This window comes from Microtus pennsylvanicus, chromosome 7 (assembly GCF_037038515.1).
Source record: "Microtus pennsylvanicus isolate mMicPen1 chromosome 7, mMicPen1.hap1, whole genome shotgun sequence".
Lineage (NCBI taxonomy): Eukaryota > Metazoa > Chordata > Mammalia > Rodentia > Cricetidae > Microtus > Microtus pennsylvanicus.
In genome coordinates this window covers 7,161,254-7,183,667 of record NC_134585.1, presented here as the reverse complement: position 1 = coordinate 7,183,667, position 22,414 = coordinate 7,161,254, and the positions used below count along the sequence as shown (strand labels likewise).

At 45.8% G+C, this 22,414-nt stretch overlaps 1 protein-coding gene across 2 annotated transcripts in view; it reads right to left on the bottom strand.

Moving 5' to 3' along the window:
• Positions 1–22,414, bottom strand: part of Dnah8 (dynein axonemal heavy chain 8) — a 224,162-nt gene that overhangs the window by 136,950 nt on the left and 64,798 nt on the right. For both annotated transcript variants that reach the window (XM_075978795.1, XM_075978796.1), the window contains 12 exons: positions 21,927–21,989; positions 19,408–19,508; positions 16,999–17,136; positions 15,907–16,147; positions 11,878–12,077; positions 10,402–10,555; positions 8,206–8,369; positions 6,811–6,913; positions 5,421–5,525; positions 4,499–4,660; positions 2,293–2,517; positions 326–498 (listed from right to left, as the gene is read on the bottom strand). In XM_075978795.1, the coding sequence (XP_075834910.1) occupies positions 326–498; positions 2,293–2,517; positions 4,499–4,660; positions 5,421–5,525; positions 6,811–6,913; positions 8,206–8,369; positions 10,402–10,555; positions 11,878–12,077; positions 15,907–16,147; positions 16,999–17,136; positions 19,408–19,508; positions 21,927–21,989 (1,829 nt within the window). The remainder of the gene's footprint in view (positions 1–325; positions 499–2,292; positions 2,518–4,498; positions 4,661–5,420; positions 5,526–6,810; positions 6,914–8,205; positions 8,370–10,401; positions 10,556–11,877; positions 12,078–15,906; positions 16,148–16,998; positions 17,137–19,407; positions 19,509–21,926; positions 21,990–22,414) is intronic.

The following is a 22,414-nucleotide window of genomic DNA, read 5'->3' as shown; positions in this document are numbered from 1 at the left end:
TTTGCAATGTTATTAACTTCCTTTATGGTTTCAGGGCATTTTTCCCTCTCACAACCTCTCAAAATCATTATTAAATTACTCAAAGCAAACATTCAATCCTGATTTTATTCTTTCGCCTGTTTCTCCTTCATAAAACATTAATGCATGTGTCCGTGTAAGCAACAATGAGGGTTATTTCAATGTTAGGCTGCATCCGATGGCCCAGCACAGACCCAAGACGGCAGCAACATGAGCTTATGAATATTTCAGTGTGGATTATTTTTTCAATGTAGTCTAAGCATGCCATTGAATTACCACGTATAGCCGCGAGCGCCGGGGTTCCTACCTGTCTGTTAACGGGGTGATCACAAGGCGGTCCGTGCAGCCGAGAAACTCGTTCTGGTAGATGAAATCGACATCTGTAATGGACACCACGGTCTGATCCAAATCTTCCTTGAAATAAAATCTGCTCTGTTTCAGCCACTCGAAGTCGGTGGCTGACTTGATGTGCATTTTCACCTGGAAAACCCAAAGCAGGAAAAGTGACAAACGGACTGCAATGGCCTGGAAGCTCAGCGCGTGGGTGGTTGTGAGTCACTCGTGAGTAAGCCGGCTAGTCTCCGCTAAACAGGATGTATTGCCGGCCTTCTTGTGCTGGCACCATACTGGGTGAGCACAGGGAGACACGGGGTCTGCTTTCTGGAACTTACCAAAAACGGAAGAGTGGGGCAAAGCCAAGAAATTTCAATGAACTACAAACCACACTGCTAAAGAAAGTCAAGGGAGATGGTTCGGCAGTTAAGAGCACTCGCTCCTCATTGCCCAGGTTCAGTTCCCAGCACCGGCACAGTGGCTCCAGTTCCGGGGTTCTGGCTCCCTCTTCTGGCCTCCATGGGCACTGCATGCACATGGTGCTCGCCTGCACGTGACGTGATGGACTAGCTTCCAGCTCCCGCCACCATGCTGGGCCATCCCTGTCTTCACAGACTCTAACTTGGAGCCAAAATCAACCCTGCCACCCTTAAGCCACACTTAGCCACGGCATTTTATCACAGCCACAGAGCAGCAAGCAGCACAGGAGCTAAGCAGAAGCACAGCAGGTGGTCCTGTCTTCCGCTTCCCGGCTGTGGACTCACGTGACCAGCTACCTCGAGCTGCTCCCTCCCTAGAGATGCTTTCCTGTCAAGTTCCACTGGATGCTAAGGACTAGACAACGGCCATCCACATTCACCAAGGCTTGCTTCCGCTCAACCTGAAGTTCTCCTTTCTCAGCTGGTCCCCCACAGCTCACCACCTGTTCTGACTAAACTGTGTCATGAACTTGGGTATTTGTTTAGGAGAGCAATTAATTCCTAACAAACTAATGGGTTCCAGACTTTTGAAACTAGTACCTGGAAAAAGCAACTTTATAACCTTCATTACCACTCGTGTGTCCTTTCGCCTGCATCCTGTCTTTCCTCGGCTAATCACACTTTTCCTCGGACTCTTTTCTCAGTGTTATCCTGTACTAAAAGATGCTGTTCTGGTTTCAATTATGACAGTGTCTTTCTTCCAGAGGTCCTGAGTTCGATTCCCAGCAACCACACAGTGGCTCACAACCATCTGTAATGAGATCTGGTGCCCTCTTCTGGCCTGCAGGGATACATGCAGGCAGAACATTGGATACATAATAAATAAATGAATAAATAAATAAATAAATCTTTTAAAAAAATAAAACATAATTGACAGTCAAAATTTAAGCCCTGAGTGAATCTCCATGGCTTCGGAATGGTCTTTCTACCTCTACAGAAAGAAGCGCAGGGAAAGGCACTGCGTTTGGCACTGGGCAATATTTCTTTGAGTGGTTTCCTTAACCGAGCTGTGTGATGTTTTTGTTTGTGACTTTAGGTCTGCATGGTGGTACACACCTTTCATCCCAGCACTCAGGAGGCTGAGGCAGAGGGATGTGTGAGTTTGAAGCCAGCCTGGTCTACAGAGCGAGTCCCAGGACATCTAAGGAAACATAGCGAGACCCTATCTCAAAAACATGTGTGCGTTCATTTCAACAAAGTGCTTTAAAAACAAACAACAGAAAAGGAAACAAAACATAAAAATCAGAAACCAAATTTTTCCGAAGAATAATAAATGAAAACACACGCACGTTGTTTGAAGCCGCCAGGGCACCTACTCAGGCGAAGACATTTATGAAAGGGACGCGCGAGGAACTAGAGCGCATGCCAGTTCATCATTCCGGATAACATCCGAGCGCTCACTACTAGCTACTAGACTAAATCATTTTGACAAGGCAGGGGCGGGTGGGCGGGGATACTTTACCAAGTCATCAAAAATGTCTCTCTGGTGTACGTGGATGGTGATCAAAGTCTCAAACTTCACTCTGTCAAACTTGCTCAGGTCGTGCGTTGTCTGACTGATGAGAGTATTCAGAATATCCAGAAATTTCTGGTTGGTAATTTGCATGATTTTCCTGTCGTCCTTCGCGTTGTTTAAAGCCTCCTCTGAGTCGTGTGTCCACAGCATCTGGATGCCCAGAAGCCCAACCTGCAGGCGCACGGGGACAGCGTGTGTGCAGCTCGTTCGGCTGCGGCTATTCGCACGCAGCAAACGGGGTTGCTTTTTTTAAGCATTAAGTAAAAAATTCTATTTGTGTGTGTGTGTGTGTGTGTGTGCACGCACGCACACACACACACATACATAAAACATTCTAGGAGGAAATGGGATAAAATATAGCCATCATTTCCAAGTGGCATAAATATAAGTAATTTTTATCCCTATTTTGTAGTTTTCAAATTTTCCCAGATTTTCATAACAATGCTCCACTGTATTCATAATCTTTTAAAATAGGTTCTAAGAGACAGCAGAGATGGGGTATTCGGCAATTTTTTTAAATTAGCTTGATAGCAGGCAGATTTCATCTATTTGGGGAAAAAAAATGCTTTAAAGGAATAACGCTGGAAGAAACCCGGGAAGGCACGCAGCGTTTCCATTAGGTCCTGTGCAATTCCGCCACTGCTCTGAACTGTTGCTCATGCTCCTCCGAATGCTAATTCCCAGCCCGAGAGAGCCTCGAGAATACAGAGTGGCCCGTGCTTCCCAAGGAGAGAAAATGTCACCTTAACCCTAAGAAGCCCATTTTTTCCAGCTTACCAAGGAAAACTTGCCTCTAATCTTTATCAAGAGCATTAAATATCACCAAGGCAACTAAAAAACAATAAGCTGCAGCACTAAAATCACCTCTGCGGTGGAGGCTGATCCTTGCCTGTGCATATACAGGTTGAATAATTAATGTCCAATCATCTTTAGCTGTCTCCAAAGGGTGCTCATTAATTCAGGAACTAATTGGAGTTCAGCTGGGGCAGGAAATGAAGTTAGGACAAAACTCTGTTGTTTATTTTTCCCTTTGGGAATCTCTTCTAGCTTGTGCTACTTATGAAGAGACTGGAAACCACTTCTCATTTGTCCTGGGTGAAATCTTAACGGGAGTGACAATTCTTTATTCCCTACACTGGGGTTTAACGGTACTCGACACATCACGGGGAACTTATGAGAGACATGGGCCAAAACTGTCGCCAAGAACACCCAATCCCTCCCTGACAAGGTGGGATGCATGCCAGGAAAATGTGTGGTTAGTTCCCTACGCGTGTCCGTATCCATATCCTCAACCGTCCTTAAGGCTGCGACCATTGTGGAATAATCTTTTGAAGTGCTGTGAAGACAGGTCACTCTGGTTGGTTTAATAAAAGGCTGAATGGCCAATAGCTAGGCAGGATCTGAGGGGCAGAGAGGAGGCTGGGAAGAATGGAGGAGTCGTGAGGAGACGCAGGAACGCAGAGCCGGCAGCATGGGCTTTACAAAGAGAAGGTAATCGAGCCAGGTAAAGAAAGTAGACTAAAAGCTATGGGTTAATTTAAGTTATAAGAGCTAGTTAGAAACAAGCCCAAGCTATCAGCCAAGCTCTCATAATCAATAAGAAGTCTCTGTGTCATTACTGGGAAGGCAATGGTCCTGACGAAAATGTCCAATTACGTGTGACCCTTTAATTCAGTTCTGCACGTTGTGCTGATCCCCAATCATACAATTATTTTTTCTTGTTAATTCACAATTGTAATTTTGCTACTGTTATGAATCTCAATGTAAATGTCCGATACGCAACTCCCCCAAAGGGGTTGCGATCCACAGTTTGAGAACCACTGATCTATAAGATGATATTTTCCATTTGCTGTTTGAGTCTTGGCATATGTCCTTAAGAATGAGGGGCCAGGTGAGATGACGCACGCCTTTAATCCCAGCACTCGGGAGGCAGAGGCAGGCGGATCTCTGAGTTCCAGGCCAGCCTGGTCTACAGAGCAAGTTCCAGGACAGTCAAAGCTACAGAGAAACCCTGTCGGGAGGATGGGGGGCGTCATGGTACGGAACGGGGTAAACTTGAGGTGGAACCACAGCAGCCCCCTCCCATCAGGCTCAGCACAGCCCCCCTCGATTTCCACATCATCCCATCATTAGTGAACAGTGTGGCCCTCACCTGTGCCGGGAAGTGGTGGAGGAAAGGTAGCAGGAGAAATCCCGAATCGCTGATTTGATAGAAGGCAGACCGGATTATATTATGCAATGACGACATCTGGACTTTTAACAAGTCCAGAAGCCAAATCTCTACGGGACCTTTGGCCATAACTGGAGTATCCAGCTAAAAAGAAATAATAAATATGTAACAAATATTCGTATGGTATTTTTATAAACTGTCACACTTGATAAATCCTAGTACTGCAACACAGAATAAACCCTCCTATAGTTCACATCAAATATTTATTGGTTAATTTTGCGTGAGCACTGCATGCATGTGTGTGCATATGTGGATTTAAATGAATGCACCCATGCATGTATAGTGAGTGGCTCCAGCTTTAGATTTTTGTATTTTATTTTTATTTCTCTCTCACCCCATGTGCAGGTGTGTGTACGCAAACACGCATGCGCACGCACACACACACACACTCATGCACTACATGCATGTGGGTGCCCAAGGGGGCCAGAAGAGGGTGTTGGGTCTTCTGGAACTGGAGTTATAGGCAGTTATAATCCACCTGATATGGGTGCTGGGTACCCAACTCAGACCCTCTGAAGGGCAGCCAACACTCTTAACCACTGAGCATCTCTCCAGCTCTCTGGGCAAAATATTGAAAACATGGGTGGAAGAAATTAAAAATATAACTAGAAGAGACCATGGAGATCATGTAGTCTAAAGGCTGTTACTGCTGATAAAATGAGTCTCAGAGAAGTTAACTGAGTCACCTATACTAATTTTAATAAAACCAGAGCTGTAGAATTAGAGCCCAAGGTTACGCACCCTAGTCCCCATATCTGTTCTTCTTCATAAGCCAATTGCATTCTCCTCAACCTAAATTGTCAAAGAAATCCGAGCAACAACTTTTTCAAAAGAAATAAATTACCATAATTTTTTCTCCTTCTCTTGATATAACAGCCATCATTCGATCGTAGTCTTTGGAATGAAATGTCACCTCGTTTATGTTGTCAGATACTGCAGGAAGATGCGGCTGAAAGAGACATGAGGCAGAGCCAAAACATCACACATGGTGCCAAACACATAAGCTACTGAGATGCCTTTTAAAGCCTTAGCAGAGGCTGGAGAGGCAGCTCAACAGCTAAGAGCATTTCCTGTCATTCCACAGGACTCAAGATCAGTTCCCAGGATCCATACTGGGTAGCTCTCAACTGCTTGTAACTCCAGCTCCAGGGGCTCTGGCGCCCTCTTCTGGCCTCCGTAGCTACTGCACCCATATGAACATAAACATACACAAAATTATAAACAAGATCATATTTAAAGCATAAAACCTTGGTATTTTTTGTCTTCATAAAACACAAGAGAATCTATTTTCTTAGCTCAAAAATGAAAATAAAATGGTAATAAAAACAGCAATAGAGACCACCACAACCCTTGATTAACTTAAAGGCGCACGGTTTGCTGAAAACAGTTAGGTTAGCTTAGAACTCACTATGTAGTCCAGCCTGGATCCTGAACTCTGCTCCTCTTGCCTCAGCCTCCCGAGTTCTGGGATTAAAGGTGAATACCACGACAACCAATGGTGTCCTACTTTTTAAAATCCTATGACATTGTCCCCGAGTCCAGCAAATGTCGCTTCTTAGACTCCAGACCGGCTCAGTGACCATCCCTCTGTGCTCTCCAGATGGAGACTGAACCATCCCATCCCAGCCTGCTTCCCTGCCAGGCACAGGTCCCTCCCTCTCACTTTCTCTCTCAACTGTCTTCTCTTTTCACAGATCTTACAGTTAAGGAAACCGAGACCTTGGTGGTTAGTGAATGGGGAGTGTGTGAGGCCAATTGGCTCTAAGACCACACAAAAAAGGGCATTTTATCATCGTACTTTGTATGTGTGTGCAGATGTGTATTCATGTGTATGCATGTGTGCTGTAGCGGGTGCTCAGAACATTACATGTCATCCTCAGATACTAACTTTCCTTGTATGGTGAAACAGGGCCTGGAATTCACTGAGTCAGCTAGGCTAGCTAGCCAGCGAACCCTACGGGTCTGCCCCTTTCTGCCTCCACGGTGGTGGTATTAGAAGAATACACCATTGTTCCCAGAACTTTCTTTTAACATAGGTTCTGGGAATTGAACTTGGGTCCTCATGTCTTTATGGCAAGCCACTTTACCAGCTGAGCCATCCTCCCAGCTGTACCATCGGGATTTTGGGTTCTCATCCTTCTTGCCTTGCACTGTTAAGACAAGAACTCTATCTCTGTTCTTGATTACAAATCCCATGGACAAAGCGGTTTAACCCCAGGATGTTTGGGTCATACCTGTATGGTGTGGGAGTCACTGGCCTGTCCGAGGATTTCCAGCAGAACCGGGTCAGAGACAAAGAAGAATCTCGGAAACAGCAATCGCTTCTTCTCCAAATACCTTCAAACAGTCAAGAGCATCTTACTGGATGATTCCTTTGGGTTGAATTTATTTACTTTTATTTCATGTGCATTGGTGTTTTGCCTGTATGTATGTGAGGGTGTCAGATCCCCTGGAACTGGAGTTATAGACAGTTGTGACCTGACAAGTGAGTGCTGGGAATTGAACCTGGGTCCTCTGGAAGAGCAGCCAATGCTCTTAACCGCTGAGCCATCCCTCCAGCTCCCCCCACACCCGGGTTTTTTGTTTGTATTTGTTTGTTTTTTGCGGCCAATCAGAGAAAAGCAAGCACCAACAGACATTTCCCATAGGCCTCTGGGATACGTGGTGAGAACCAGAGTCTAGCGGGGAAGGCACTTGGGGGGAACAGAGGATTTCAAAGCAATAGCGGGAAGGAGCAAGGCCACCTCTATCATCTGTCACAATCTCTTCTCTAGTGAGGAGCCCTCCCATGAACCTTTGTTAGAGTACTGGGGGCATTCATAGCTTAAATTCGGGATTTATTGTCTCCAACCCAGGACATTCTGAGGATGAAACGGAGGCCACCTATCCGTGAGGCTAGAGCAGAGGACAAACCTGGACAAACCACACTCTAAATAGAAACCGAGAATGAACTCTGCTTTAATTTTTAAAGCTTCCACAAGTGTCTTTGGGGAAAAAAGCACCCATACATTTGTTGGGCCACCTCTTCTCTTACTGTGCACCTCTACTCCAAGCCCAAAGTGGGTTCAATCTTCCCTAAAAGAGAAGTCTACATACCCTGGAATCTGTAAACAGGGCTTTATTTCAAAGAGGGTCTCTGAGGGTATATTGAATTTAAACATCTTTTCTTAAAAGAGAATTGTTTGTTTTAGTGTATGCCCCCTGATCCCGAGAAACAACGTCCTATACCCAGTACACTCGATAACAAGTGCCCTCAGAAGAGAAACAGAAGAAATGAAGGCCACATGAAGAAACAGGCATCAGGGTTGTGACACCAGCCTGAGAAGCCCCGGGGCTACTTCAGCTCCATCACAAGCTCCCGGGGAGGCTGACACCTTGATTCCACACCTCTGGCTGACAGACCTGGGACTCAACTAACGTCTGGTGCTTCAAGCCATCAGTGTGTGGTGACTGGTACAACAGTCCTGGGAAGCTAACGTGATGCCTTCGCCCACCCACTCCACATTGTTCTTACTGAAAATCCAAGGTAGGGGAATTTAGGTTCCTGTTTCCCTTTGAGCCATCCTTAGAAAAACCTGAAATGCAGACAGAACTAGGTAAGCGGCATGGGAGGAAGCATGCTGTCTCACCCGGTGAGGGACTTCTGACAGACCTCCAGCTGCTCGTGCAAGTGGGGCAAAAGTTGCCCCATGGTCTCATCCCCGACGCAGCAGCTGATCACGTTGGGGTTCTCATGAGCTCGCTGCATTATTTTGACCCACGACTTGTCAATATTCTGGAAACGTTTGGCTTCCTAAAAGCAAATCCGTAGTTGGGTAAAGATTAGCATCTCGATAATTGAAAGAGCAAGCGCTTCACTTCCTAATTCCTTCCAGTCCTTCAAACCCAGCCTGTGTTCATCTCGGGCTACATCATTGAGACAAAAAAAAAAAATTCTTTTCTTCGTCTGAATTCATTCTGAAGAACGAGACCCCAAACCTGCAAAGCCGCTTATTAAAATGCCGCGTGATCGCGGCGGGGTTTATCACTTATTTGTTTCCTTGCATTTAATATAGTTTTGAAGTGCCACATGATTAATTCGCAGAGCTATCAACTTAAAGTTCAAATCCAGTCTTTCGGCACCCCAGGTGTTTTGGTTTGATGAGCAGACTGAAGAGGCAACGGAGATAATTTGATCTCAGAGTCCTTGGAATAATCACAGCCCCACAGTACCTCAGGGAGAAGGGAAGGAGGAGGAGGGACCACGGGAATCACAAAACAAAGCTTCATTTGCATACTTGCAAATAAATATTTCCTTGGTCCTGTGGATGATATTAGGTTTTTCGTCCAGTTGCAAAAATGCCTCTGGAAACTGGCATAATTTCATCTCTTTTTAAAATGCTATTTCCTAATTAAAAAACAGACTTTAGTATTAGGTTTCTACAACAAAATGTGTTGCAAAGAGAAATGAGCTGTTTCCATGCTTTTTATCCTTGATTTATAATCTGCATAGATCCTGTCTATTTAGGCTGAGGAGGATGAATTGTAAAAGAGGGAACGTTACCTTAAGAGTAAACTGTTTGTTACAGACAGCCTACAGCTGGCTTTGAGCTCACCATACATCCAAGGATGACCTGGATTTCCCGTCCTCCTGCCTTCATCTCCTCCATGCTGGGACTGCAGCTATGCACCAGCATGCATGGTTTATGTGCTCCTGGGAATTGAACCCAGAGCCTCCCGAGTGCTTGGCAAACACTGCACCAGCAGAACCACCGTCCCAGTCTGTTTAGAGGCTCTGCACGGAGGCGTCTCACCACGCATTTCCAAACCGGGTCTTCCTTCACACTGTTTACTCCTGGCCTGCTAGTCGTGGGCTTACTCATAGTTCATCTGTACTTAACTAAACATAGATTAATTTTAATGCTACTATTCTCAGAGAAGAAACAACAGCTTGGTGGTAGTCTATTTGAATGCACGTTAACCTCCTCAATCTCAAGACTCCACCATTGGAAACTACGGATTTTCTTCTTTCTACTAGTGTGAACTAGAAATCAGTGCCCTGTGTTGTCTGTGTTCCTGTAAAAACTTAAATTATTTTTAATTTTATTTATGCGTCTGAAGGGGAGTGTTGCCCATGAGCGCCTAAGGAAGCGAGAAGAGGACATGGAGTCCCCTGGAGCTGGAGTGACAGGCAGTTGTTAGCCACCTGGGGGGAGGGGGGTTGCTAAGAATAGAATTCAGGTCTTTTGCAAGAGCAGTGTGTTCTCTTCACAGCGGAGCCGGCTCTCAGACCTAAAACTTTATTTCTAGACCATGGTCTGGGCCATAGTTTGCCTGCCCCTGACCACATGAGCCAGAGAGGTGGTCAGTGTGTAAAGATGCCCGATGCCAAGCAGGGTGATGTGGGCTCAGTCTCCAGGGCCCACATGGTAGAAGCAGAGAATCAAGTTACATGGTTATCTCCATATGTGTAGCATGTCGTCATGTATACACATACATGCATTTGTATGTACACACAAAGTAAATAAAATGTCAAAAAAAATAAGACTTGACCATACATCTTTGGGAAGATTTTCATAAATGACATCAAATATTTTTTGAATAGCAATAGGGATTGAACATAGGTTTTCATGAGCGCTTGGCAAGCACCGTCCCACTGAGCTACAGCCCCGGCCGTCTTTTTCATTTTCGTTCTGGGAAGGGTCTTACACAGTAGCTCAGGAAGGGAAGGCCTTCAACTTACAATTCCCCTGCCTCACACTCCCGAGCAGTTGCGTTCACAGGCCTGCACCACCAGGCCCAGCTCACCAAACAATCCTATAAATAACTGCCAAAGCTGTATTTACCTGAGGCAGCTGTTTGGCAATGTCCCCACCCACAAAGACGGCTTCCAGATAGACCCACAGGTTCTGCACCACCAGCCACTCTTCAATGATATCCGAGGAGGTGGACAATTTAAACACCCAGTTCTGGATATTCTTTTTGAACGGAGCATTATATCTAAAAAGGGAATATGAAACATGTTTCAGATTGCTGGGAGGATGGTCTGTCGCTAGTGCAGGAGTAGGATTTGCAGACAAACTTGGGCTTCACAGGTATCTGGAGGAGGGTCTCCCGGAGTAAAGAATTTCTCGAATAACCATGTACTCCCTTGCAGGACCCTGGGCACTGCTGGAAACTGATTCCCAGAGAACTGTGAAAACATTGAGTTGTGTGGCGTCACAAGTCTGTTTTAGCAGGTTATGTGAAAGTAAGTATAAGACTCGGGGATTCGCATGCAGTGCTCTCCTCTAGCTTCCCTGGGCACCTGCATCCATGTGACACACACAAACACACACAGGCACTCTTATATTACAGAAACAAAAACCTACTGCAATTAGCTAGGAGCCCCGAGGCCACAAATGCTCAAACCAAAGACCCGAAGCCCTTGGTTGCTATCATTCTTCAGGTCACCCTACAACCTGCTTGCAAGAGGCTGTCGGCCATGAAAGTCAGGACGGCCAGTCTGCGGTGACCCATGGGAACTGCCAGCCTGGAAATCTAAGAGCCAATGATTATGCCACAACTCAGTCTGAATCAGTTTGCTCCTCAGCTGAGTACTCAGATGCAAACAGCGGGTCTTCACCTCGACACATCCAAGCCACAATTCCATGGCCCAGGATCTGTACAGACTACACATACTCAAACACAGGCTGGGGCCAGAGGTCACGCGGGCTGCCAGTCATTAGCCGGGGATCCCATCTTAGAGAGGAGAATGGCCATGTCCCCCGGCCATTGACCTCTGCTGCTGATGGAGCTGTGATGTACGGACGTCAGGGAGAGAACAGCCAAGAATGCCTGGGCCTGGAGAGACGGCTTGGGGGTTAAGAGCACTGGCTGCTCTTCTAGAAGACCCGAATGCAGCGACCAACATCCGCATTGGATGGTTCCCAACCATCTGTAACTCCAATTCCAGAGGATTCAATACCCTCTTCTGGACTTCTGTGGCATACACACAGACTGATAAACATGCACACATAATTTTTTTAAAAAAAAGTACAAAACATATTGTGATCAGCTACGAGGGTGGAGGTTGCAAATGCTCTCACTGGGTGACAGCTAGGAGATGGAGGGGCATACTGTTTGTTGAGCTGCCAGCGCTGGGGCTGGGTACCTCTGTAGACAGACGGAGTGGCCACTGGGTACACACAGGCACAGACAAAAGCTTGGAAGGTTAGGGCACAATCTGACTTAATGCCCCAGCTACAAAATTAGGGTTTTAACCTAGCAGTTTACGGTGCTAAAGCCCAAATATAATTCTTACCCGTGAATTATGAAATTACCTGTTGCTCAGCAAGGAGCCTAAGACCATCAAGCTGTCCTCCATCAGAGTGATGATTTCTCCAGACTCGGTCCCTTTGAGCAGGAGCTCACCTTTCCCCTTAAATGCAGCAAAACTGAGGTTTTGGTTGGTCCAGTTCTCAATCACTTGCGTCAGCTTGGCTTCGATATCCTTCTCCTTACTGGCAGAGATGCAGATATCCTTCGGAGGAAGAGGGGAGGAGAGTCGGGACATTCTCTACAGCAAATTATGTGCATCGTAAAAATCATAGCACGCGTAGCACAGAAGGGACCAGAGGCCACCTTTGCTCAGTGAGTTAACTCGCAGCTGAGAAAGCCAAGGTTCCCAAGAAAGCCAGAGAAGGCAGACAGGTGAGAGGGCCCAGCCAGATGACGTCAGCCCAAGCTCCTGGAGCCCACATGGAGGAAGGAAAGACGACTTCCGGAAGTTGTTCTGTACCCCCTACATGCTCACACAGCATGCGCAGGGGCACACACATACACGGCATGCGCAGGGACACACACATACACGGCACGCGCAGGGACACACACATACAAGGCATGCACAGGGACACACATACACGGCATGCGCAGGGACACACATACACGGCATGCTCAGGGGCACACACATGCACGGCATGCGCAGGGACACACATACACGGCATGCGCAGGGAAACACACATACACGGCATGCGCAGGGACACACACAGACACGGCATGCGCAGGGACACACATACACGGCATGCGCAGGGACACACACATACACGGCATGCGCAGGAACACACACATACACGGCATGCGCAGGGACACACACATACATGGCATGCGCAGGGACACACACAGACACGGCATGCGCAGGCACACACACCTACACGGCATGCGCAGGGACACACATACACGGCATGCGCAGAGACACACACATACACGGCATGCGCAGGGACACACATACACGGCATGCGCAGGGACACACACATACACGGCATGCGCAGGGACACACACATACACGGCATGCGCAGGGACACACATACACGGCATGCGCAGAGACACACACATACACGGCATGCGCAGGGACACACATGCACGGCATGCGCAGAGACACACACATACACGGCATGCGCAGGGACACACACATACACGGCATGCGCAGGGACACACATACACGGCATGCGCAGAGACACACACATACACGGCATGCGCAGGGACACACATACACGGCATGCGCAGGGACACACATGCACGGCATGCGCAGAGACACACACATACACGGCATGCGCAGGGACACACACATACACGGCATGCGCAGGAACACACACATACACGGCATGCGCAGGGACACACATGCACGGCATGCGCAGAGACACACACATACACGGCATGCGCAGGGACACACACATACACGGCATGCGCAGGGACACACACATGCACGGCATGCACAGGCACACACACATACACGGCATGCACAGGCACACACACATACACGGCATGCGCAGGGACACACACATGCACGGCATGCACAGGCACACACACATACACGGCATGCACAGGCACACACACATACACGGCATGCGCAGGGACACACACAGACACGGCATGCGCAGGGACACACACATACACGGCATGCGCTGGGACACACACATACACGGCATGCGCAGGGACACACACATACACGGCATGCGCAGGGACACACACATACACGGCATGCGCAGGGACACACACATACACGGCATGCGCAGGGACACACACATGCACGGCATGCACAGGCACACACACATACACGGCATGCACAGGCACACACACATACACGGCATGCGCAGGGACACACACAGACACGGCATGCGCAGGGACACACACATACACGGCATGCGCAGAGACACACACATAATAAAAGATAATTTAAAGTATGGAAAAGGAAAATTGCAATGCTGTTTTAAATTGTCAACTAAAAATAGACTTAGTGAAAAACATTGCCTGGAAAAGTTTGGACAAAACATCCTGAGGAATTCACCAAGAACGTAATACTTAAATACCATGAACTTGGTTTGTTTTTTTAATGTAAGTGCAGCTAAACACAGGAGGGTGGAGTGGCAGGCTCTAAAAGACTTTCAGTATACACCCCATAAACCCCACCCACCCTCCTTTTCCCTGGTGTACTTCAGAAACCCCGTACACCGCAAGTCTACATGATTAATGTTGTGATCTGAATTCTTCACAGCTGCCTTATTCTATTGGCCCAAGCACATACCCACAATTCCCATCTGACTAGCTCCGCGTCTCTAACATGTTGTCTGTCCCTTGCGCTAGCCTTGTGGGCATGGCACATTTTCCTATTTTGCCTTCAACAAATCCTCAACAAACACACTACTTATACAAGCTATATTGAAAGAGTAAATAAAAGTTCAAACAGTCCTTATTCAAGAAATACAGAGGGCAAAACAACACTTAAGAATCAAGAAGTCAAGGCTGGGCATGGTGGCACACTTGGGAGGAAGAAGCTGGCGGATCTCTGTGAGTTTGAGGCCAACCTGGTCTATAAGATGAGTTCAGTTACATAGTGCGGCCCTAATCTCAGAACACACACACAAATACACAAACACACACAAATACACATACACAAATACACACATACAAATACACACATACAAATACACACACAAATACACACACAAATGCACACACACAAATGCACACACACAAATACACATACACAAATGCACATACACAAATACACACACATACAAATACATACACACAAATACACATACACAAATACACACATACAAATACACACACAAATACACATACACAAATGCACACACACAAATGCACATACACAAATACACACACAAACAAATACATACACACAAATACACAGGAATAAAACATCACTGGGGCTAGAGAGATGGCGAAGCAAGTAAAAGCAGGTACTGCTCTTGCAGAGCCTGAGTTCTATCCCCAGCACCCTCACTGTATGGGTCACAACTGCTTGTGCCTCCAGCTCCAGGGAATCTGATATCCTCTCCTATCCTGTGTGAGCACCAGCAATCGTATGCACATCCCCACACACCACCTATGTACACATGTTTAAGAAGAAAATAAATCTTAAAACAATTCAAAAAGCTGTAGACGCCACGGAGGGAGAGAAGCAGACACAGGCCCTCTCCTGTGGTGAAGAACTGGCAAAGGAAAAGATGAAAGAGCGGGCATGGCAGGCAGGAAGGGAGGGGGCAGACACCAGGATGCAGAGGGACAGGAGAAAGGAGCCCTAGTGTCGCTCAGCTGAGCAAGGGACCATTCTTCACAATGGCGCCGTGTATTTAATGAAGAACCAGCAGAGGGGGACTCGAAAACCGCAAACAGAAGGAAATGACAAAGATATAGAGAGAACTGTGAAGTGCCCTGCCCTGGCCGTGACACATTCTGTTCTTCTACTGAATCCTCATTCTCGGCTCCACAAATATGTGCAATTATGTGTACGAGTAAACAGTAAAAGTAAAATAGTGTGGGGGCTGGAGCGATGGCTCAGTGGCTGAGAGCAATGGCTGCTCTTCCAGAGGACCAGGGTTCAATTCCTAGCACCCACATGGCAGCTCACAACTGTCTGTAACTCTAGTCCCACTGGTCTGACACCCTCACACATGCAGGCAAAAACACCAATACCCATAAAATAAATAAATAAACCTATAAAAATAAATAGAGATAGATAGATAGATAGATAGATAGATAGATAGATAGATAGATAGATAGATAGATAGATAGATAGATAGATAGATAGACAGATAAAATGTCGGAGCTGGAGAGATGGCTCAGTGGTTCCCACCCACACCAGGCAGCTCAGAACCGCCTGTAACTCCAGCACCAGGGGATCTGACGCCCTCTGCTGGTCTCTGGAGACACTTACACTCCAGCGCACATGCCCACACACAGCCCATCACAGGTAAACACGTGATGTAAAATCAAATGTTTCCTTGAGAAGTCACAGAAAAGAAAAAGGCCACCTTCCTTAACGGCCCGCTGAGGCCTCCTTCTCTTACCTCGATATCGTCCTTATTTTTAAGGAGCGGCGCTTCCATGATATTCCTCAGACAAAACGAGTCCGATTCCACGTCAAACGGGGTGCCGGTGAGCTCCGAGATGCGGTCCCAGTGCCTCTGCTTCATGGCTTTGTTGGTCATCATTTCCAGCAGAGGGCACGACTCACTGAAGTCGTCGATTCTTTTCTTGAGGTCCAGGAAAGCCTGCCAATCTTTCAGCCCTTTGGGAAGTTTCCGACATCTTTCAGGAAGATAAAGGGAAAAGGTAGGGTTCTAGACTCTCACCTCTGCAATTCTTGTTCTGTCAGTTTTGGTTTTAAAGAAAGTTAATTTTTTTTCCCTTCGAAGAAAGTGTTATGAACAGACAACAATAATATAGTTTGTGAGGCATCTTTTAATTTTTATTTTATGAGCATGAGCTTTTTGCCTGTATGTATGTCTGTGTATGAACCTGGTGCCCAGGGAGGCCAGAAGAGGACATTGGATCCCCTGGAACTGGAAGATAGCTGTGAGCTACCATGTGGGTGCTCAGAAGAGAGCCTAGGTCCTTTGAAAGAACATCTACAACTTTTGATTGCCGAGTTATCTCTCCAGCCCCTGAGATACCTCTTTTTAAGACTTATTTTAAGGGGCTGGAAAGACGGCTCAGAAGTTAAGAGCATTGCCTGCCCTTCCAAATGTCCTGAGTTCAATTCCCAGCAACTACATGGTGGCTCTCAACCATCTGTAATGAGGTCTGGTGCCCTCTTCTGGCCTGCAGGCATACACACAGACAGAATGTTGTATATATAATAAATAAATAAATAATTTTTTTAAAAAAAAAAAGACTTATTTTCAGTTGGTGGGGGTGTCTTTATGTGGTTATGTGCACCATATGAATGCAGTACCAGTGAGACCAGAAGAGGGTGTCCTAGAGCTAAAGCCAAGAGGGGGGTGTTTTACCAGGAACTGAACTTGGGTTGGGTCCTCTGAAAGAGCAAGAAGCACTCTTAACCCCTGAGCCGTTTCTCTATGCTCAGCTTGTAAACTGCCTTGCAGGGGCCGTGTAAGATAAGCGCTGTAAGAAAGCAGGCTAATGGAAGCGAGGCTCACCTGTTCTGGAATTCCAGCAGCTCCGCATTGATTTTTTCAATATCTACATCTCCCCAGAGTATCTCATAGTAACCACTGATGCTGCCCATGACAGTGTCGTACAGGCCATACAGCTTCTGAAGCAAGTTGAGTTCTTTCCTGAGGAATAAAATAATCACGTGTGTGATGTCTCTCAACACAAGATGCGCACAGCAGCAGTGCCCTCCAATACAAAGATCAAGGCCCATAAAATCCTAAGTCGTAGAATCACTCGGCATGAACAGATGCTTTGAGTATTTTATAAAGGACGAATCTGGACTCTTTTCTAACTCTGAGACACGGGCTGCAATGTTAGTTTCCTTGTTTGTTGCTGTCGTTGTTTTGTTTGTTTGGAGATAGGGTCTCACTGTGTAGCTCTGGCTGTCCTGGAACTTGCTCTGTAGATCACACTGGCCTTGAACTCACAGAGATCCCCCTGCCTCTGCCTCCAGAGTGCTGGGATTAAAGGTGTGCATCCTCACACTTTAGTTATCCTATTTTTCAGATTTTTAAATCACTGTCCTTTTCCATGACACTAAGAAAGACTTCACTTTCCCTCGGAGGTTATTCCCAGTAATGTGTGCAAAACAGGAGGGGGAGAGAAGAACTTGTATGTTTTCCACAGGGTGACATCACAGTGGAAGATCACTGCTCTATCACCCGCAGGTGGCAGGCTGTGTTTCAGCAAAACATAAGAAGAGAGCTCCGAAGACACTATTTCTGTGTCTTCCACTTGTGTGGCTTGTACTTACTGTAGCCAAGAATTCAGAATTACTCAGTGCCTTCCTAAGATAACATAGAAACAGATTGACAATATACATGAGTTCATTAAACTCAATAATTTGTGAGGAATGTTAGATTTCAGGGGCCAGCTATATGGCTCAGCAGATAGAGGTACCTATCTCTAGCCAAGCCTGAATTTGAACCCTGGGTGCATGGGTCCCACATGGTGGAAAGATATAATCAACACACATAAGTTGTCCTCTGATCTAGACACACATGCTGTGGCACACACACATACACATACACACACACACACACACACACACACACACACTTAAAAATAAACAAATGTGATTTAAGTTTTAAATAAAATAAAATTTCATTATAAAAATGATCCATGTGCTAGGCCAAGTGGAGCCCGCCTTTAATCCCAGCTCTTGAGAGGCAGAGGCAGGCATAGATCTCTGTGAGTTTGAGGCCAGCTTGGTCTACAGAATGAGTTCTAGGGTAGGCTGTTACACAAAGAAAAAAAATAGACCATGAGTCAGATGGCTACATGCCCTGCTATACTGGAGACTGTCATATAGGATCTCACACCAAGAGTGTAAGTAAGAACTTCTCAATGATCGTGTAGAAGTGAAGATTTTCTAGAACCCTACCTTAGATAGCCTAATTCAACGAGCCACAGATGAGAGTCAGACAGCTGAAATTCTAACGTAACTGGTGAATGAGTTACTCTCAGGGATTGGTGTTTTAGGAGTAAAACCCTACATGGCTGAATCACTCATCTCTCTTCTAAAAACATGCTTGTAATACTTCACCCCCTTCCAGTGCTGGGGATCAAACCCAGGGCCTCAAATGTGCAAGGCCAGCGCTCTACCCTGAGCTCCGCCCCAGCTTTAACACTGCTTCTGAGAAAAGATTCTGTTAACTATATCTTGTGTAAATCCTAGATACATTGGTTAAAATCAAGCAAGTTATTTAACTGCTAATTTCAATACCATCTACGCCTACACCATGAGGCAGAGTACCCTTGACATAAATGCGGTCAGAAGGGAAATCAAAAGCACTGGGGTCAAAACCGCAGTACTTCTGACTCACTAATACTGTACAGAATTAGTAAAAAGAGAAAGTAAGTCTTAAGCTAAGTTTACGTGAGATCAGAATTACTGAAATGGACTCTCCACCTTCTCCAGAAACATTCTTTTGCATATGGCTTTGACTTTTCTGTTGATAACATACTCTGGGAAAAGAACCCCCAGGAAGGAAGGGGGTTGAGGTTCTGGTCCTTCAGAGAGAAGAAGTTGAGGGAGTTGGTCACAGGGGATCCACAGTCAAGAAGAACAAAGTGACGAATTCTGCCTTCCCCCTTATATACAGTGTAGGATCCCAGCCTAGGGAGTGACGCCACCGGAGTGGGAGGACCTTCTCACTTCAGTTAGCCAGACAGTCTGCCGTGGGCATGGCCTGGTGGAGTCCATCTCCCATGCGGTTCTAGATCATCAAGCTGACAGCTGACACGAGCCATCATAGAGGCTATGCAGGCATCTAGCAAGTCAGATGTATCAGGCGTCAGGGGAATATTGAAGGTGCATCCTGAGCCATGTTTTCTGCGTATGCATCTAGTGATTTGCATGGGATACTCACTTGCACATTGGCAGAACTCACCTGATTTTATGTAAAACCTCATAGTCAGTCACTGGTAATCCAAAAAGTTGTTCCCCAGATGAGTATGTAACAAATTTCCTCCATAGATCATCAAAATTGGCCTATTACAAAGATTTTGAAATTTTACTGGCATAGAATTAATTGAAATCCCATTAAAGTATCATTTATTATAATTGAGAGAAAGGGTAATACATGTGAAAGGTTTTGTGGGGCAAATTTATTCTGACCCAAGTCACCAGAGGAAGGCAGAGCACTTGGGAAAGCTGCTTCCAAGCTTTCCGCACACATCTACTTTATATTAAATTCATCCTTTAATGAACTAAGTGGTCTCCAGAAATGCTATATTTCAAATCCCTGTCTGCTCATTTGAAAGTAATAAAATGGTATTTTTAAAAATCTGTAATTCAGGCTTTTTCGCTACTTTAGACTAGCACCCTCTCTCTCCCGCTGGAGTCACAACTGAGGAAAGCATTGCAGAGCACAACAGAGCCAGCCTGTTTTCTCTATGTGCAATACGGCCTGTGAAGCAAAAGATTCAACTGCAACACCGAGGATAGCACACATCTTTTCCTTCCTTAAGATTTATTTTATTTTAACTATGTGTGTGCATGTGTATTTGTGTGTGTGTGTGTGTGTGTGTGATGCCTGTGGAAACTAGATGATGGATGACAGTGTCAGACTCCCCCAGAGCTGGCATTACAGGTGGTTGTGAGTCACCAGAAGGGTGCTAGGAACCAAACTCAGGCTCTCTGTAAGTGCAGAAAAAAAATACTAACTTCTGAACCATCTCTCAAGCACCCTCATTTTTTAAAAATTTTTAATTAAAAATTGAATAGCATATATGGTGATTGCTAAAATATGAACCATGATCCAAGCAAGGATACAACAGTAGTGACCCACCTGGTACAATCTAAGCACGCCACAGAAGTCCGTTCTCCACAGAGTGAACATCTCCCTAAATGCACCCCCCCTTACCTCTCACTGTTGAGTCTGAAAGTAGGGGGAGGATGATTGTTTTCTTCTTATATGAGTATTTCACCTCTCTTTTTTTTTTTGACAAAGTCCATAATTCTCACCTTGATTTGTTAGTCAAGACCTGTCTATACATAAACGTTGAATTCTCCTTCCTCTGCCTAACTCTAATTATTCCTCCACAATGCATCTGAGATGCCTCTTCTTCTAGGAAGCCTTCTAGTAGTTCCCATCTGGGCTGGGAAACCCCATACACCTGCGACCAAATTCCAGCTTTCTGTAACTAGATCACTGCACTCACAGCGTGGCCTCAGACCCCTGGCCTCTAGCTTGCTGTGTTCTTGTCAGATTTCAGCAGCCTAGTGAAAACAACCATTTCTAAGTGAATCTTGGATTTATTTGTTTTTATCTTATATGTATGAGTATTTGCATGCACATATGTCCACTGTGTGTGCAGTGCCTAAAGCGACCAGAAGAGGCCGCTGGAACCCTGAAACTGAAATTACAGATGGTTTTGAGTCACCCAGGTCCCTGCAAGAGCAGCAAATGCTCTTAGCCACTGAGCCATCTCTTCCACCATCATCCCCCTTCAATGACTGAGCGCGTAGGAGAGACAGGAAATACAAAAATATTTTATATGAATATTCTGTAGGAACTAGAGTTTGTAAACGGGGGGGGGGGGACATAAACAAAGAACAGACTTCCTCAGGACTCGTAGGGGGCAAATCCATTGAGTACTCCATGAATCTAGAAAACATTCATCCACATGGATGTGTTATTTTTCTCAGGATGTTCTCAGCCACCTGATGACATAAAAAGATGATGAATGGTTGGTCTGACCCAAGGAATAATATACAGTCTGGACCGCGGGAGTTTTCAGTTATGCAGATTAAAGGAAGGCTGACGCTGAGAATAAAAGGCAGGCAGGAACATGACTGCCCAATATTTAAACTCACGCTGATAAAATGTATGATACGATCCATCTTCCTTGCTTTCATCATATATCAAAGGAGATGCTAAGAAACAGGACAAATATGCAGTTCACAGTCACAGCATCCATCTCTAACAATACTGAGATGCTGTGTATAGGCTGGACAGAGGGATGGAAAGAAGGGATAGATGACACCATGTGGAAGATTAGAGTGCGAAGCAGGGTATAGTACCAAAACCAGTAATCCCAGCACTGGGGAGATCGAGGCCTGGGCTTAGCGGACAGCCTCGTCTATTTGGGGAATTCCAGCCACTATCTTAAAAAGGAAAGAAAAGGAACAGAAAAGAAAAAAAAAAGGTCAGTCATGACAGGGAATGACACCAAGATTGTCCTCGGGCCTCCAAGTATGCATGCACATGTGCCCGCACACACGGTGCACACATGTATATGCATACACACACACACACACACACACACACACAATTAGACTGCAGCTAAAATCTGCATGTATTTTCTTAACATTAGTTTTTCTATTATAGAATAAAACATAAGATTTCTTCAAAATCACATATAAAAATATTGCCCCGTCAATGTGACAGAAGAAACTGTTTTTTACCTGGAATATCTGCAGCCTGTTGCTAGCTTCTTGGGGTGGAATATTTGGCACCATTGGTCCTTCCTGTAAGAAATAATATCATCTCTATTCTTACTCCTGGTCAATATATGTCAGCTTACTGGTTCTACCTAGAAGGCACTTTATTTTTTAGAAAGATTTAAATTGTTTTTAAGTGTGTGCGTGTGTGTGTGTGTGTGTGTGTGTGTGTTAATGTGTGTGTATGTATCTGTGTGTGGAGGGGGAATATGCACACATGAGTGCAGGTAACCTCAGAGGCCAGAAGGGGGCATCAGATCCCTTATAGCTGGATTATGGGCATTGTTAGCTGCCCAGCATGGGTGCTTGTATTCAGACTCCACCCCTCATGTCTGAGCAGCAAGCACTCTTAACAACGTGGGTGCTGGGATCTGACTGCAGCCTCTGCAAGAGCAGCAAGCATAACTGCTGAGCCATCTCCCCAGCCCTCTATCAGAAATTCTGTGAGAATT